The 16,890-nt window shown below is 52.4% G+C and overlaps 1 protein-coding gene across 2 annotated transcripts in view; it reads right to left on the bottom strand.

The window, feature by feature from the left end:
- Positions 1-3,634: 3,634 nt before the first annotated feature.
- The window catches only part of Grik3 (glutamate ionotropic receptor kainate type subunit 3), a 218,546-nt gene continuing 205,290 nt past the window's right edge, over positions 3,635-16,890 (bottom strand). The window contains exons 14-16 of one of the 2 annotated variants that reach the window (XM_059256111.1): positions 6,927-7,149; positions 6,231-6,481; positions 3,635-3,862 (exon numbers count right to left, since the gene is read on the bottom strand). In XM_059256111.1, the coding sequence (XP_059112094.1) occupies positions 3,668-3,862; positions 6,231-6,481; positions 6,927-7,149 (669 nt within the window). In that variant the 3' untranslated portion in view covers positions 3,635-3,667. Of the gene's footprint in view, positions 3,863-6,190; positions 6,482-6,926; positions 7,150-16,890 lie in introns of both variants that reach the window. The other variant, XM_059256112.1, reaches the window with a different exon arrangement.

The following is a 16,890-nucleotide window of genomic DNA, read 5'->3' as shown; positions in this document are numbered from 1 at the left end:
GTCCTGGCTGAGGAGGGGCAATCTCCTACCTCAGGGACTCTAAGTGTAGCACACTGGCCAACACCTCATTTTCCCCTCTCGAAAGACACCTGCAGACGGGAGCCACCTGAGTACCCAGAGTGCTCAGGTTTCATCATCTGTCCATAGCAGAGAAACTGGATGTAGGTCATGGTACCTGCAGAAGGAGGCTCACTGTATAATAGCCCCCACGGCCTGGACAAGGTAGGTGCTGCCCCTCCACTGGGCTAGAACATACAGATGGAGCTCAGGCCCAGACATGGTGGCATGAGGTGCTCTTCCATTCAGGGCTGGTCTATAGGATCAGACAGAGACAACCAGCCGGCACCTGCTTAGGTATACTCCATTTGCTCCATCCAAACCGGTTTTGGTGTTTCCCATAGTTCTTTAGTGCCTCTGTGTGCTCCAGCCCCAGCTCTGTGAACCCCTTAGGGGGTTGGGACAGGTTTCCACTTGATCTGCCTCCTTCTTGACTTCCATCCCTACCCTGAGAGAGACACAGCTCAGCTGGGCAGAGTGGTCTCCAGGGTGCTTGGCACTGGGCTGGTCTCTAGGACAAACACAGGGCTTCAGCCAGAGGGCAGGCGTTAGCCACACTTCTGGACGTAAGGCTCGAGCGGAAGCGGAGATCCTGCAGCATGCCACCCCTCTTACCCCTAGGAGTCTATGAACCAACCCAGTGCCATCACCCTCATGCTTCATTACCTTCATGAACATCCTTCCCACCAGGTCCCATTCCTTTTCCCATCACAGTCTACGTATGTGCATAGCCTCAGAAGAACATGACACATCTGCCGTGTCATGCACAAAAGCACATGTGTGATATGAACACGGATGTGGGTGTGTGTTATACAACTGTGTCGGACAACATAAGACAGGGGTTAATGAACACAGTGGATGAGAACAGACTGGAGAACGGTTTCATTAGAATCCTGACAGCAGGGTTGGTTAAAAAAAAAAAAAAAAAAAAAAAAAAAAGGAAAGGAAGACAGAAAGAAAGAAAAGAAAAAGAGAATGTTTTCCCTTCCAACAGGATACTACGAACAGCAAAGGAGTCACCAGTGGTGAGCCCCGAAAGTCCCTGTGCACTTTCCCACGGAGGCTCAGGAAAGCTGTGGCAAATGATCCCTCCTACAATAGACATGCAAACAAACCCTGGTGTCCTGCCTTACTGATTGCTCTGCTGCCTCAACTCATGATGTGAATTGGAATTTAGGTACACATCTGCACATGCATGGGTATGAGCAAGCACACACACACACACACACACACACACACACACACACACACACAACTCCATTTTCACACGACTCCTCCTCCACAGCACACATCCACAGGGCACAGCAGTCTCGTCTGACCTCCCCTGCGGTCTTCAGGGCACACAAGCCCACACACCTGTGTGTGTGTGTATGTGTGTGTGTGTGTGTGTGTGCGCACACTCACACAAGGACCTCTGATGACATGGCTTCTCCTTTTATATATATTTGGCTATGCTGCAGGTTGTATCCTACTCCTCATCCTCTGTCATTCAGTACACAGATGTGTGCATATGTGTGTGCACGTGCGCGACTGTACATGCACACACACACACAAATTCATGCACACTTGCATCCATCCATATATTCATCAGAACCCCATCTCAACATGGCTTCTCCTGTTTTTACATAGATGAGGCTCCGTTGCTGGTCCTGATTGGGCTCCTTCCTCCCCATTTCACTCATGTACACACACACACACACACACACACACACACACACACACACACACACGTCCCAAAGGAGGCCCCTATTATTGCCTGCTATGGACTATGTTATATACCCATCATGTCTGTCCTTCATCATCAGCCCCCGAAACTCATACATACAAAGTCAAACACACAGACATGTGCATGCTCCTCCCTCCTGCCGGCATGGCTGTTCCTATCATTTCATGCACTGGGCTTGGCTGCAAGTCTCTCGTCCCTCCCTCCAGTGCAGACAAACAGCCAGAGCTCCCGAGAACCAGCATGATGGGATTAATCACCCATGCCAGTGAGGAAGGGTGCTTGGCTGAAGGGGTTCCTTCACCTCTGCTGAGAGGGCTCTTGAGATCTAGATGTAGCTCATCCAGGCCTGGCAGCACCAGGAAAGTGGGGGAGTGGGGGACTAGAGTCCCCCAGTTCTCAGCCCATGTTGCCCACCCTGGTCCCTCATCAGAGATCAACTTCCACCCTTAGCTGCGGGGGCCCTGATGGCCCTGTCATGCTCTCTGTAAGGACACTTTTTGCCTAACCCCTCACAGCTGAATCTTTCCTAAGACTTTTATAGTTTCAAACCTCCAGAGTGGGAATCACAGGTCATCTACTCACCCCTTTGGCTGTCCCCTCCCTGGCTTCTCCTCTGCTTCTTCTCTTCTCCCCCAAATCCCCTCAGACCATAGCTGCTCCAGAAAAGAGACTAGGGGCCAGGATGGCCTTGTATCTCTGTGTTGGGTCTTTGGTTAATTTTCCAGGAAGCAGCTTCTCCCTCCCCAGCCTGGGGGCCTCTGGAGGTCTCATATTCCACCCCTGAAAGCTTTCTTTCTCTAGGGGGCTCTTTAGATTGGGTATGCCCAGAAGGTTCTTCAGGTCCTCTCTGGCTCCTCCCACCTACCCCAAAGTTTGTCTGCGCAGGGGGACACCAACCCCTCTTTTGTCAGTTGAGGCTGCTCTTCTCTTTTCAGGATGACAGAGGGAGGCCAAATTCAAATGGGCAGGGACAGGGACTGGCCCATGAACAGACGGTGGAAAACCCAGGGTTCCTGAATGCTGGCTTGTTTACCCGCAAAGTCGGTCTGTTAGATCAAGGGCCTTTGGGATTTTCATAGTATCCGTTTTTCTTCGGCTGACCTTCCAACGTCAATTGAGTCTTTGGACACTCCTTATGAGAGAGGGTGTCTTCTCTTCTCTGTTTCAGAAGTGGAGAAGAATTTGCCGTGGCTGCTACCTCATTCACGTTCTCGGAGACTTCCTAAACACCCGTGCCTTGGGACACTGGACTTAAGCGTCTGAGACCGCAGCCTCCGCCTGTGCGCTCTCCTTCTCCTATACCAAACTCCTCCTTCCCACACTGCTTCCCATGTCGCCAAGGGGCTGCTGTGGGTGAAGCCAGGTTGCGAAGACCAGACCCAGGTGAACAGCCCTTAAAGGCTGAAGCCTTGCTTCTGTTCATGTATGGATGGATGGCTGCCTTTGGGCTCCCACTGGCAGCCTCATTAGAACATCCTCAAGGGGTTCCAAGTTGGAGTCTCTGCTCTCATGGCTGTGTGCTAGAAGGTCCCAGGCTTGAGGGAAAGGAAGAGAGTGTAAGAGCTATCTTCTGAGGCCTTGCAGAGCCATGGCAGAAATACCTGGCTGTGGAGAACAGGGGGGTGGCGAGTGGAGCCTGAGAGGCATGTGCTTCCGCTGGCCTTCACAGCTTTAGAAAGCCACAGAAAAGACAAGAGGAGATGAAGCCCAAGCAGCTGGCCTAGGGCCCACTGGTTTCCTGGTAGGTAAGAGCTGACGGTCCACAGCTGGATGCAGGCAGTAGCTCCATTCCCCAAGGCCAGCATGAGATGAGGATGTCCCCCTTCCGGTCTCCTTTGCTTTCCTCTGCGTGGACCAGGCCTGACGTCCCCGCTGCACCCACGTCTAGGGGAAGACAGGGGCTAGCGAAGTGCTGCAGCTCATGCTATCCTTGCCTGGAAGTCTGCGGTCGTTAAACGTGTGCATGTTGATGACGGCGTCCGTCTTGACCATCATAGGAGGCTGCGGCTTGTGCTTGAGACGGCGCTGGCAGGTGAGGGAGAAGCGGATCTCATCGGCTACTGTGCTGCAGAAGGAGCGCTGGGGAGGGACAAGGGGCAGAGTGAGACAGATGCTCCCCTCCTTCTGACCCTGCACGGAGGTTACCAACCTCTTGAGCCCCGGAAAGATGCCTGGAAAAGTTCTCGGGGGACAAAGGGGGAAGGGCAGGTGGTTATCACCTCTCTGTTTCACAGAGGAGGCCACAGCACCCCAAATGCCATATGCACAGAGCTTAAGGGGCTTTTAAGAACCTGTTGGGAGATTCCCTGGACTCTAAGGTTTTGTTCCCATGAATCCAGTAGTTGGCCTAGCCTGGAGTTAGGGCTGCAGAAACCCTTGAGACACACATGGGAACCCGTCTTGATGGGTCTTCCAACTGCAGCCTCCTGCTCAGGAGTCCGGCCTGTGTCTAAAGTGGGTACTCAGTGAATAGGTCCTTTGAAGGGCCTTCTGAGCATGGTCCCTGCAGCTAGCCAGAGGGACAGCAGGAGTGTGGCGTTCCCACAGGTATCTCGTGGCAGTGGCTTCTGAAACCAACTACTAGAGGTGGCCCTGGACTTAGACGGTGCACAGTGGGGCAGGCTGATGGCCTAACTCAGACAGCAAGGCTATGGAGCATCAGCACCAGGAGGATGCACACGGGCTGTGGCACCGGGGAGGTCCCCCACCTTTCCTGCTCTATGTAGAACATTGTTCTCTTCAGCCGGTCTTTCTGCATCCCACAAGTGTTTCCTACACACAAGGCTGCATGCTGGGAGTTAGCACAGAACAGTGGTAAAGCCGGTGAGAACTTGACCAGGGAGCCGCGGTCTAGCAATGGGATGGGAACAGACAACAAGCACGTGAACAAGGAAATCCTCCAGCCAGTCATGCCTGCTCTTAAGAGGCTAAAGCCGTGATGTGGAAGAGGGAAGTGTGGGGCGTGGAGACTAGGGAAGGCTATTTAAGGAGGTGACAAGTTAAAATCTAATGGCCAGATGAAGCCCAAGTATTTCAGGCAGTTCCCTCCAGGTAGGTGGACATGTGCAAAGGTCCTGAGGCAGAAACATGTTGGGTGTGTGGTAGACTGAAAAGGAGTCATGTGTGAAGGAAAGTAAAGGACAGGGGTGGGAAAGAGCAGGTCTGAGAGGTGAGCCAGGGCCAGGTCTTGTATGTTTTTTAGTGAAATTCAGAATTTACTTCATTCTTAACAGGAACACTTAAAAACCCGGCAGGTGTTCTTTTTTGAAATATAATGTTTAACCGTTCCCTGTTAAACATTTAGGTATTTCCTTGGTGTTTTTTGTGTGGCTCACACTTAGATAAATATCCTTGTGAGTAAAACAATCCATATTCTTGACCATGGCAGACAACAACTAGTCAATGCACAGCTGATTTCCAGTGGGGCGGTCCTCTGGGATGCTACCTTTTCAGGCTTCTCTAAGGCCGTGGTTAACTCACACAGCCAGGGCTGTCTCTCCCTTCTCTCAGTTGATCTAGGCTTGCTGATTGTTAAACAACTCTAGCTCATTTTGATGGATCTATCAGACACTGATTGTAATGGGCCCTCCACATGTGACCCAGCGGCAGGCTCCTGTCAGCCACACTGGGCTTGGATGCTTTTGAACTTACGCCGGGAGAGGCGATTCCCCAGCCCAGAAGCTCTTGGCTCAGGTGCACGCTTAAATCACCCCGTGGGCCTTCTGCAGACTCTAGAGCTGGGCTCTACCATGGGCCAATTAAACAGAGTCTCTGGGAGTGAGGCCAGGGTATTAGCACTTAAAACTCTCTCTCCATGCTTCTAATTTGCCACGGGACCCAGGGCTCCTGCCCCGACCACGCTTGAATTAATCAGGCAGGGGAAGACTAGCTACACTATTTGCACACTCGGGCCATCCCTCAGAACTTTTCTTTTTTAAACTTTTCATTATGGAAATTTCCCAATATATGCGAAAGTAGAGGGTACAATATAATGAATCCCCGTGCCTCTGTCACCCAGCTTCAACAATTACCCTGGGGGTTTAGGAAGCTGACATGGTTTGAATTAAGTTTGAAACAGGGCACTCACTGGCTGCCAGGGAGCTTGTAGATGGCGGTGGAGAAATGTGGTGGGCAGGAAACACTGGAGGTTGGAAAGTCAGCCTGGAGGGCAGGCTAACATGGAGAGGCCAGGTAGATGAGAGGCATGGAGGCTTCCGGGCCAGGGAAAAGGGAAGGTGTGGGGGCTGGGGCATCAGTGTGGAGGCTGCTTTGACAGCACACTGGCTGGGGATGGAGTGGAGCAGGGGTTGACGGGAAAACATGGCTGGACTGTGATGGTGGTCAGGACCGTGAGATGAGACAGCGCATGCCCTTAGGAGGGAGAAACCAGTTTAATCTTGCCCTTGCCTTCCTTCCCTGTCCAACGTAGCCTCCGCCAGGGCCTCACCTGCTCCCGCTCCGCTGTCTTGCGGAGTTTATATATAAACTCGCCCACTGCCACCAACACGGACAGGACCAAGCCGGCAGCCAGGACGATGAAGATGCCGCCGATCTTCTGGATGCCCAGTGCGCTGGCCTCCTTGTTCTCCTCCTCGGGACACCCACTGCCTCGCCACCACTTCTCCTTCATGATGTGAAGCTTGTCCTCTTCCTGCAGCTGCAGAATGGCAATGGTGATTTTGTCCCGGTAGGGGGAGCCTGTGGAGGGAGCGGGGGTTTGTCAGTGAGGGCTGCTTTCCAGAGCCAGCCTCCATGTAAAACAAGGGTTCCTCTCACTGAGGCCCGCCTCCAAGACCAGGTAAGGTATCTTGGTTAGGAGGCCTTGCTCACTGGGTATGGGTCCTCTGGCCCCAGGAGGCCCTGAGTATGTGAGTGTATCAACAGGGACAGGGCAAGGGGAGGCTGTCCCAGCTCTCACTGCTCAAGGATAGGGCTAACCAAGCCACGGGTGTGGCTCCATCCCTCTGCTCCTGGCTGAGGGAACACCACCTTCCCAGGCTCGGTGGAATGACCCTCAGGACTCTGTGTGTGTGTGTGTGTGTGTGTGTGTGTGTGTGTGTGTGTGTGTGTGTGTTAACAGGAGGGGGAGGGGCTTGAGGACCTCTGTCTGCGCCACACCTCTCTCCCTGGGCCCCCTGCTCACCCATGGGTGTGCCGATGCCATAGCCCTTGGAGTCAATGAGGCCACCGATCTGGGTGAGGTTGCAGTTCCTCTGTGTGATGTACTCTATGGTCGTGGACTCCATGAGCAGAGCGTAGTCAGCTGTGAGCGTCCGCTGGATCCCCTCCTCATTGTTTTTCACCAGCGCCGAGGGCTTGCTGCTCATGAAGGCCCACATCTTCTCGAAGGTAGAGATCTTGGATTTCTGGGTGGCAAGGGATGGGAATGTTGACACCAAAGTTACGGAACCCCTCCCCCGGGCGCTCCGCTCCCTTCGCTCACTCAGCATGACTCCAGTTATCCAACTCGGGTATACTTGGCAGGGCCGGGGAGCACCACCCATTGCATGGAGACTGAGGCCCTGGGAGGCGAGGTGCAGAAGTGCACAGTTGGAGGGCACTAAAGCTGAGGTTCAGACTCTGGCCCACTTCCTGGTAACCCTGCATTTTAGCCAGAGCACAAACCATCTTTAGAATTAATTTTTCCACATGTTAGCCGAGGATGACTTGAACCTTCTGATCCTCCTGCCTCGGTTTTCCAAGTGCTGGGATTACAGGATTACAGAAACCGCATCTGGTTTCTGTGGTGTTGGGGATTGAACAGCCTCCATGTATATGAGGCAGGCACTCTACTGACGTAGCTGCAGTCCCAGCTCTAGGACTGACTTCTTCAAGAGGAGTTTTCCCCAGCGTTTGTTAGGCAATTAACAAGTAGAGGTCTTGTTCTAAGGGTCCTATCTATATTCACTCATGGGTCCCTCACTGAAATCACAGCAAGTAGGTGTTAACTAGTCCCATTTTGCAGATGGGGACGCTGAGGCACTGTTAAGTAATTCACCCAAGGCTGTCCAGAGACTAGATGGCAGAGCCAGGCAGGCTTCACATCCAGACTCTCCGGAGACAATCCATGTGCCTACCCATACAGCTGCATTGTATCCCAGGAACCACTAGGGGGCACACATGAAGGAAAAGCTCAGCGGACTTTTGACTCCCCACTTTCACTTCAGGCAAAGCTGCCCCCCCCCTTTTTCATATTCTGTGTCAGGGGAGGACTTGAGCATGGTTCTGGTCTGTTCTTCTCAGTACTGAGAGAGGCGCAGTGGGAACTGCAGGTAGAGAGAAAGATGAGGTTCCGGAAGTAGTGGTCTGCAGGTCCCTATGACTGCTCCATGCCTGAGACCAAAGGCATTGCGCAGGCTGGGCAGGCTGGTGGCTGGGCTGCTGTGTCTGCCCCGGAGATTCAAGGGGTCCTTGGGACCAGGAGAGAGGAGAGAGGGCTGAGCATGAGTGTCCCCTGTTGTCTGGGCATGCTAGGTGTTCATGAACCTTCCTGGGAACTTAATGTGTGCCAGCTGCCTGGTCCCAACAGAGACCAGCCCTGCCTCGGTCCCAGGGGGAGAGGTGGCTCTGAGAGCCCCATTGTATCGGCTGTTTCCAAGTCTGGCTGTGGCTTTCTGTGATGTCAGCCTGTCTGATTGGCACCCAGCCCAGCTCTGGTGCACGTGACAACATGGGTGCACTCCCACAGGCTGGCACAGGCTTGGGGGGAAGGGCAGGGAATCAGGCCATGCCTGCCACAAGCGGGCAGGGAGCCCGAGAGGAATGTGTACTTTCTTCTCTCTGGGTGCTTCTTGGCTCTGGCAAGGGATGGGCCCCCTGAAACTGGCTGCCGAAGTCCACAGCACGCCCCAGGGGAGGAGGCCATGGCGCAGGAGAGGGCATCGGAGCAGTAGGCAGGAGCCTTTGGACTCCATCTTGGATGGAGTCAACTGAGTGCTACAGGACATGAATCTCTTCACAGAGCAGTCGTTCCCTTGCCTGCAAACTCACTTGCCTCAAAGCCAACGCACACAGGGTTCTGACGCACTGACTCTCCGGGCTTCACCCCACTGCTCTTGCCTGCAGCCATCTTTGCTCTCAGCGGCTCCCCCTCCAAAGCCTTTGCCTTCTGCCCCCTCTCTGCGGCTTGCCGCCTTCCAGTCGTCTTTCCACCTCAGCTCATCCCCAAGTGCTCCCCCGCTAACCCGCTAACACCTCTTCCCTCCACGATGATTCTCATCGCTGGCTTTGCTGTGCTCCAGATGTTTCTCATTTTCCAGATAATTTCTGATATGCAGATTCTCCTCTGTCAGCCTCTCTTGGCCCCTCTTCCTGCTCTGCACACCTCTTCCCTGGGCGCTGCACAGTTTCTAACGATTCCCATTTCCTGGCAGACACACCTTAGTTCTGTCTCCTCCTCCTAAGTGTGGACTAGCCCTCTCGGCTTGCTTTTGTATCGCTCTCTGGAAGGGCTGGAATGCCACGCCTGAGTGAATGACTTTGTCTTCATCTCCCCCACGTGTTCCTCAGCCCTTCTCCCAGGTGGTGGTGTTGGTACTGTCTTACTATGAATTACTTTAAGAAGAGATCCCCACGGCAAGGGCAGAGGACAGCATCTGGCCAACTCTTAGCAAAACAGTACTTCTCTTGCTCAGTCTGGCAATACCAGAGGAACTGAGCATGAGCACATGCCTTGAGCTTAGAAGCCATGCCTCAGAGTGACTGCAGTCTTGGGTGATAGCTGGATCACAGCCCTCTGGGAGCTTAGAACCAGAGGACTCTCAAAGCCCCGCTGGGTTCCTGACCACAAGCTACCAAGCAACAGATTTTGTTTTAAGACACGAAGTTTGGGGTAATTTGTCAAGCAGTGGATAACTAACACTCTCACACACGTGCTCCCAAGAGCGGTACTGTTCCCAATCCAGCTGCTTGTACAGACAATCATGAACTCCAGCTCTTCCTGTGATCACGTCATCCAAGTCCAACCAACTTCACTTTGCCAGACGCGCTGCTCCCCAGACTCGATGGCATTCTGATCTAACTGCTGTTCTCCCTCCCAAGACTCAGCTCCTCATCTGCGTTACAATCCTGCCTCCTGCTTCCCAAATTCTGTTTTCTACAGAGGTGGGAACCAGGGTTGGATGAGGCACCAAGACTTTCTTTTACCTCCTGATGCACTCACTACCTATGAGTTCACCGTCCATCCATGCATACATCCATTCACCCAACAATCTATCCATGCACCCACCCATGCATGCACGTATCCTTTAGTCCAGCCACCTAGCAGTCCATCTATCTATCCACTCCACTAATCCACTCCTGCATGTATCCACCCCTTTCCTCTTCTCATTGACCATCTGCTGATTTTCCCTACCCCACACTACCATCCTCCTCATCCGACCTGTAACCACTTTATTCGTTTGTTTTTTTTACATATGTCCATCTATCCTTCCTCCTCCCCATCTATCCATTAGCCACCCAGCTGCTCTTTCCTTCTCGCCCATCATATCCACGTACTCTTCCATGCAACCAGTCATCTATAGCTTCTTGGTCTTGGCAAGAATGACCAGTGAACCTTTCTGTCAGCCTCCCCTCTACCCTGTGCCTGATACCTTTCTGTCTCAGCTCCACCTTGCACCCTCTACCCTCTCATTCCTCCTATCCACAGGCCTCTGCCTGATGCCAACAGAGATGCTTTTCCTGGATCCTAGTCTAAGGCAGGGATTCAGTTGAGCCTGGAGGGTGGGACTGAGGGAGACAGGCTCTGAGGAGACACACAGAGATCACCGGTGGGTGAAGGGACAAGGAAGGGTACCAGAGAGTATGGACAAGTTAAGATGGGAGAGGACACAAAGCAGAAGCCGCTGTCACATGCCTTTCCAGAGCTCCACCTTCCAGTTCCAGGGCTCCAAACTCAGTGTCTTTTGACTTGTTGTCACGTGAGTACACAACCTGCTTCCCTTGGATGTCCCCCACCGTCCTTGACCCAGACCTTGGGCCGCATTGTCAAATACACCTGCTCACCATCTCTCCCCATTATGTTTTATCCTTGAACAGTTCAGAGATTCTGTAGCACAGCCCCCAACCCCTGACACATCCACCATAGACAGAAGCAAAGCCCTCCTCACCAGAGGCCCAGGTTCCCACTACTTGCCCGAGGTGTAGTCACCTCCCTTGGGAATGGAGTCTCGTATACCGATGGCTCTGGAGTCATCTGCTGTCCTGGCTCTGGTGGGAACCTTAATAAGGGTTACTGCAAAGCCAGTCACCTAAATCAATTAATGGAATCGTTTGGAGCAGCCAACACAGGGCGATCTGCCAGGATGAAGATGCTTTTTATATCAGGAAAAATTGGCAAGAAAGGGAGTTCCAGGCTCACGACTCTCCATTTCAGCCTCCTCAAAGAAGTGAATTGATTTTCCCCAACCGAAGACACTTAATCTTGAGAATTTAACATTTCTGTACAAGAGAATGTATATGGGGCTATATATGCATATATAAACACATATCTATCAGCTTTGAACGCAACTAAATCTCAGGGAAAGTGTGCAGAGAGGCAGCTGTGGTGTGGCTCCATGTGAGACTTCGGTTATTTTCCATTCTGGAGAAGAGACCTTTTCCCAGATTAATTAGCTTGCCTATCCCAGGATGGAGGGGAGGGGGAGGCGTCTTTGGCCCCATCAGAACCATGTCCTGGAGCAGTTAATCACACCTCCTGGTTTATTTCTGTGGGCACCAGGAGGTCCTCTGAGTGCCCAGCCTCTGTTATTATAGTCCCAAGAGAGTCTACAGCTTTCCTTTCAGAGGGACTCTAGGGAGGAGGGCAGCAGGTGGAGATGGGAGACCACAGAGGGGTCAGCTCCTCTGCATGGACCCTGATGTCACACCAGCCTGTGCTCAAATGACAGCTCCTCCCATCACATCACACCTCCCAGCCTCACCTTCCCTGTCTGTCAAATGGGGCCTTTGAGGATGCCTACTGCACCTGGCTACCATCAAAGTCAGAGAGGAAAGGCATGGGGGCCACTAATGAACACAGGAGCCTGATCCAAAGGCTCTCTATGTGGCCTGCACCGATCCTCAATTCTCTGTAAAGCCTAGTTTTTCCACTTAGAAAGAGGAAGTAATTTTCACAGTGCAGGGCAGTTACAGAAAAGAAATGACACAAAACGGAGGGGAAGGGACTGCGGGGGTTGGCTCAGTTGGGAAAGTGCTCATCTTGCAAACACAAGGACCCAGGTTTGACGTCCAGAGGCCATGTTTGTTTTTGTTTTTGTTTTTGTTTTTTTTTAAAGTCAGGCATGGCAGCATGTGGCTTATTATAATCTCAGCACTAGGGAAACAGAGATGGGTGATCCTGGAGCTCACTGGTCTCAGCCTAGCCTATTTGGCAAGTTCCAGGCCAGCAAGAGACCCTGTCTCAAAATGAAATGGATGGAGCCTTAGGAAGAATCTGCCTGAGGTGCGCCTGCACACACACACACACACACACACACACACACACACACACACACACATACACTCGAACATTTGTGCACATGCACTCAGGTCCCCCCCAACACACACACACACACACACACACACACACACACACACACACACACACACGAAACTCAAGTGCTGACAGGGTCAACCCTAGCGTGGGAAATGGCACGAGGCTAGAGACTGGAAGCTTAGCCAGCCATTGCCTCTGAGTTCCAGGAGCCGCTCTGCTGGAGCGCCGGCCTGGAGATGCCAGATCGTTCACATTTCCAAGAGACTGGAGTTGTGAAGATTTCAAAATGCCAACAACCAGCTTAAAAAAATATTTCTGCGTCAAAGCAAGCAACGGATGGCCCTGGAATCATGTCTACAGGGCAGACGGGCCTGTGACACCAGTTTGCATTAGTAAATAAGGCTACTCAGCATCATGGGACGTCTCCTGTAGAACAGAATCCCCCTAGTTAATCATCTCAGTAACTCTGTAACGTTGAGGATGATATCACACCCAGTTCACAGAAGGGAAAACTGAGGCCCAGGGAGTTCTTCGGAAGCTTAGGCGTCTTCAGTGACTTCCCTATCTATCACCCTGAACCTTGCCCGTACCTGCTGCTGTCTTTCTGCAAAGTCCTTCTAGGATCCCTTCTTTTTGTTTTGGAGACAGGGTCTCACAATGTAGCCCTCGCTGGCCTCAAACTCATCATGTAGACCAGGCTAACCCCGAACTTACAGAGATCTGCCTGTCTCTGCCTCCCCAGGGATAGACTCCTTCAGTTTTAGGAGCTGACTCCCAGTTTCCTCTCTTCTCTGTGCAAAAGCGCAGGTCATGATAAGAGGCACTGAAATCTACCCCAAAGCCCAGTCCCGAGGACCTGGAGAAAGGGGAGTCTCCAGGTATCAGAGGTGCTTTCTGCTTGAGTAGCCTGCCTGTAGGAGGGTGGGGGGTGGGCTTTGGGACAAGATCTCCCCTGACCCCTGATGAACACTGAAGGTCTAGGAACTCACTGAATCCTCTAGGGAACAGTCACAGGTAGGAATCAGTGTTTACCGTGTCCAGGTGAGCAAGCTGGGGCTTGGAACAATGAGGTGACAAAAATGTGACCCAGGACACATCTCGGTGGGTCTGATTTTAAAGCTTGGTGTTTGATTGCACCAGGCCGGACCAGACTGGCTGCTGCCTGGTCCTCCCACCCTGCTTCTGCTGCAAGCTGGGTCGAGGGCTGTGAAGGAGGGCAGCAGAGGGAGGGGCTGGAGATACTGGGTAGCTTCCTGAGCCCTCCAGCTTGAGGAAGCATCACTGTTCAGCTGGAGCCTAGGGATGCAGGACAGCCCCTCCAAGCCCCTTCCAGGTAGGACGCTACAGTTGAGGCTGTGTGAGGGGGAGGGCTCAGCCATACCCAGGGCTGGGGAGCCCGGCTTTTGAGGCTCCGGATTCCTATGCTTTCCCTCAGCAGCCCCACTGTGCTGAGCTCCCAGCTCTTCCACTCAAAGAGGCCACAATCCCTGCAGAATCTCTTCCAGCATCTTCTCCCTTCAAAGCCGCCCAGCTCCCCTGCAAGGAGCTCACCTCCCCCACAGCCTCCTTTACATTTTTTGCCTACATATTTTTACAGCCAAACAGTGCTTTCAAAGGCCTCCTTTTTCATCTCCTAATTAATTTTTATCTTCCAAGACGGAGGGAGGACAACACAGGAGACGGTGTTTGTGATGTCTACTGCTCCCTGACAATTCTCCCAGCAAACCTCCTTCGGAGCCAAGGGGCAGACTCTAGCCACACAGCTTCCTGCAAAAGCTGACTGAGCTCAAGGGGCCTGGGGCCCAAGAGCTGGATGTCCTGCTTCCTGCGGCTCCCTCTCTTGGGTTCTACTCTTTGCCATGGGAGTTTTATTTACTTACTTGTTTTGGGGTTCGTCTACATGCTCGTGTGTGTGTATCTGCGTGTGTGTGTGTTCATGTGTGTGTATCTGTGTGTGTGTGTCATGTGCGCAAGCGCACATGCCACACATATATGCATGCTTGTGAAAGCTGGAGGCCAATATCTGGTATATTTCTCGGTTGTTCTTTATTTCTTGAGGCAAGGTCTCTCATTGAACATGAAGCTTTACTGATTCACCTAGGCAGTCTGGCCACCGAGGTACAGGGGTCCTTCAATATCTACCCCACACCCAATGCTTGGTTACAGGTCAGTTCCAATAGGCCTAACTTTTTTTTTTTTTAATTTAAAAAAAAATTTATATGCACTGGTGTTTGAACTGCATGTCTTTGTAAGGGAGTCAGATCCACTGGAACTTGAGTTACAGACAGTTGTGAGCTGCCATGTGGGTGCTGGGAATTGAACCCAGGTCCTCTGGAAGAGCAGCCAGTGCTCTTAAACGCCGAGCCACCCCTCCAGCCCCATGCCTAGCTTTTATACAGATGCTGGGGATGTGAACCCAGGTCCTCAGGTTTACACGGCAGCTCTTTACTGACTGAGCCGTCTCTCAGCCCCTGTGTCCTGCCTAACCAGGAGTATGCGAACCACAGAAATAAAGTTAACTTGTTTTAAACTTGGGATATCTGGGGGCGGGGCGGGGGGGGGGTACCGCTTGCCTGGTGCCTATGCTCACCACTGCCTCTTGCACTGGCTTCTCTTGGCTTTGCTACCTTTCAAGGCCAACCCTTCCACAGAACCAAACACCCAACTTTATTAATCCGCTGAGCCACTACAATGTGTCAAGGTGCTGGGCATGGCCCAACCCACCATGGCTTTGTTCTTCCCCAAGGGAGACTGCTGAGGACTGTGGTGGGATCCTGAGAAAAACCGAATGAAAGGACAAAGAACACAGGCTTTACAGTCAGGTGTGGTTCAAATCCCAGCTCTGCAGTTTTCTAGCTGTGTGTCATTAGGCAAGTCAGTTAGCCTCTCTGAGCCTTGCTTCCACTGTGTATAACATGGAGGGGATGATACTCATCTGTCTTATAGGGTTGTTAGGAGGAGAATGACAGAGAAACAGGTGAAGTATGGGCACATACCTAGGACCACGTGACTGGTTGCAGAGAAGGATTAAGTAATGTCAGGAGAGCATGGATGTGGGGCTGGTCCTGCCTGGGGACACTCAGCTGCTGTTTCTGGCTGATGGGCCCTGGAGCCCCAGAGTCCTGGCTGGGGAGCAGGTTCTGTGTCCCTCCCCTGCCCTCCTCCCTGGGCTGTCTGCAGGAGAGGAGGGTGAGGGTGCAGTGGCTGCTTGATGCTGAGGACTGAGGCTCGGTGGGGAGCTGGGACTGGGCTCTGAAAAGGCAATCTGAGCATCTCTGCATGGAGGGAGGCGGGGGGGCCTCCAATCAGCCGAGATGAGCCTGCACTGGGCTTATTTATGCCTCTTCGCTTTGATCGGGAGCCCTGCTTAGAGACGGGCTCATGCCTAATTCATGAGAAACTCTGGTAGTCAAAGGGCTGGGCTGTGGCCTGAGGACAGGGAGTGTGAGCAGGCAGGTTCGTGCGCAGGCACACATATACAGACAGAAGCATACATGTCATCACACACATACACACATGCACACACACACAGAGGGACATCTAAGTATACAATATTCTGTGCACACATACACACAGATACTCTGGCATGTACTTGTTGTGTGTACTCACAGATGCATATCTGTGTTCCTAGATGGTGATCATGCAATTTGTTCATTAGCACACATACACACACAGATGCAAATACTCATGTCCAAGCACAGATCTGCCTGTGCACATACAGGCAGACGCTCATGCATGTCACGTGTGCATGAGCAAAATGCTCATTTACATGTGTCATCTACTCTATGCACAGTCATACGTGTATGTACATACTGTAAGCCTTGCTCACACTCATGGAGTTTCAACAAGTGCCTAACGTGACCTTTTACTTCCCCTTGACCTCAATGCACACTGAGCCCTCCCCAGCAGATGGTGTGACCGGCTTCCGGTGGCAGTAGCCACGGGCAAGGGTAAGCTTCTTTCCCTCCCTCCCCCCTCTTCACTAAGTAGCTGCCCCCAGCCTCAGGAGAGACACGGGGAGCTGGCAGAGAGTGCTGGGGTTTGAGCACCCATGGGATGGAGGCATTTTACACTCTAACTTCTTCCTTTATTTCCTCAACCCCCGCTGGGGCTCATTCCTTTTCTTGAAGTCTCCAAAGAGGCAAGGGCTCAGGGATGAAGAACCAGAGCCCAGAGTAAAGGGAGATACACAGGCTTCCAGACTGGCAGAGGGCGGCTGATGAATAAGCCGATGGATGCACCTCACAGTTCCCATCCCAAAGCCTGATGCTTCCAAGGGGTAATTAGAGGACCACTTCTCAAAACATCCCCAGCTGCAGCTCCAGTAGCAGCTGGGAACTTGTTAGAATATTCTCTGTCTCTCTGTCTTTCTGTCTCTGTCTGTCTCTCTGTCTCTGTCTCTGTCTCTGTCTCTCTCTCCAGGGCCTCATGTGGTCCAGGATGGCTCCTGTGTAGCTGAGCATAACCTTGAGCCGCTGACCCTTCTGCTCCTACCTCCCTAGAGCCCAGATTACAGGTGTGTACCGCTATACTGCTTTTGCTCTGCTGGGATTGAACCTAGAGCTTTTTGAACAATAGGCAAGCACTCTGCCAAATTAGACATAGCCTCAGCCCAGAAGACTCATTATGAGTC

Source organism: Peromyscus eremicus, chromosome 2, assembly GCF_949786415.1.
Source record: "Peromyscus eremicus chromosome 2, PerEre_H2_v1, whole genome shotgun sequence".
In the NCBI taxonomy this organism is placed as follows: domain Eukaryota; kingdom Metazoa; phylum Chordata; class Mammalia; order Rodentia; family Cricetidae; genus Peromyscus; species Peromyscus eremicus.
Note: the sequence above shows the minus strand (reverse complement) of the source record. Positions and strands in the feature narration are given on the sequence as shown.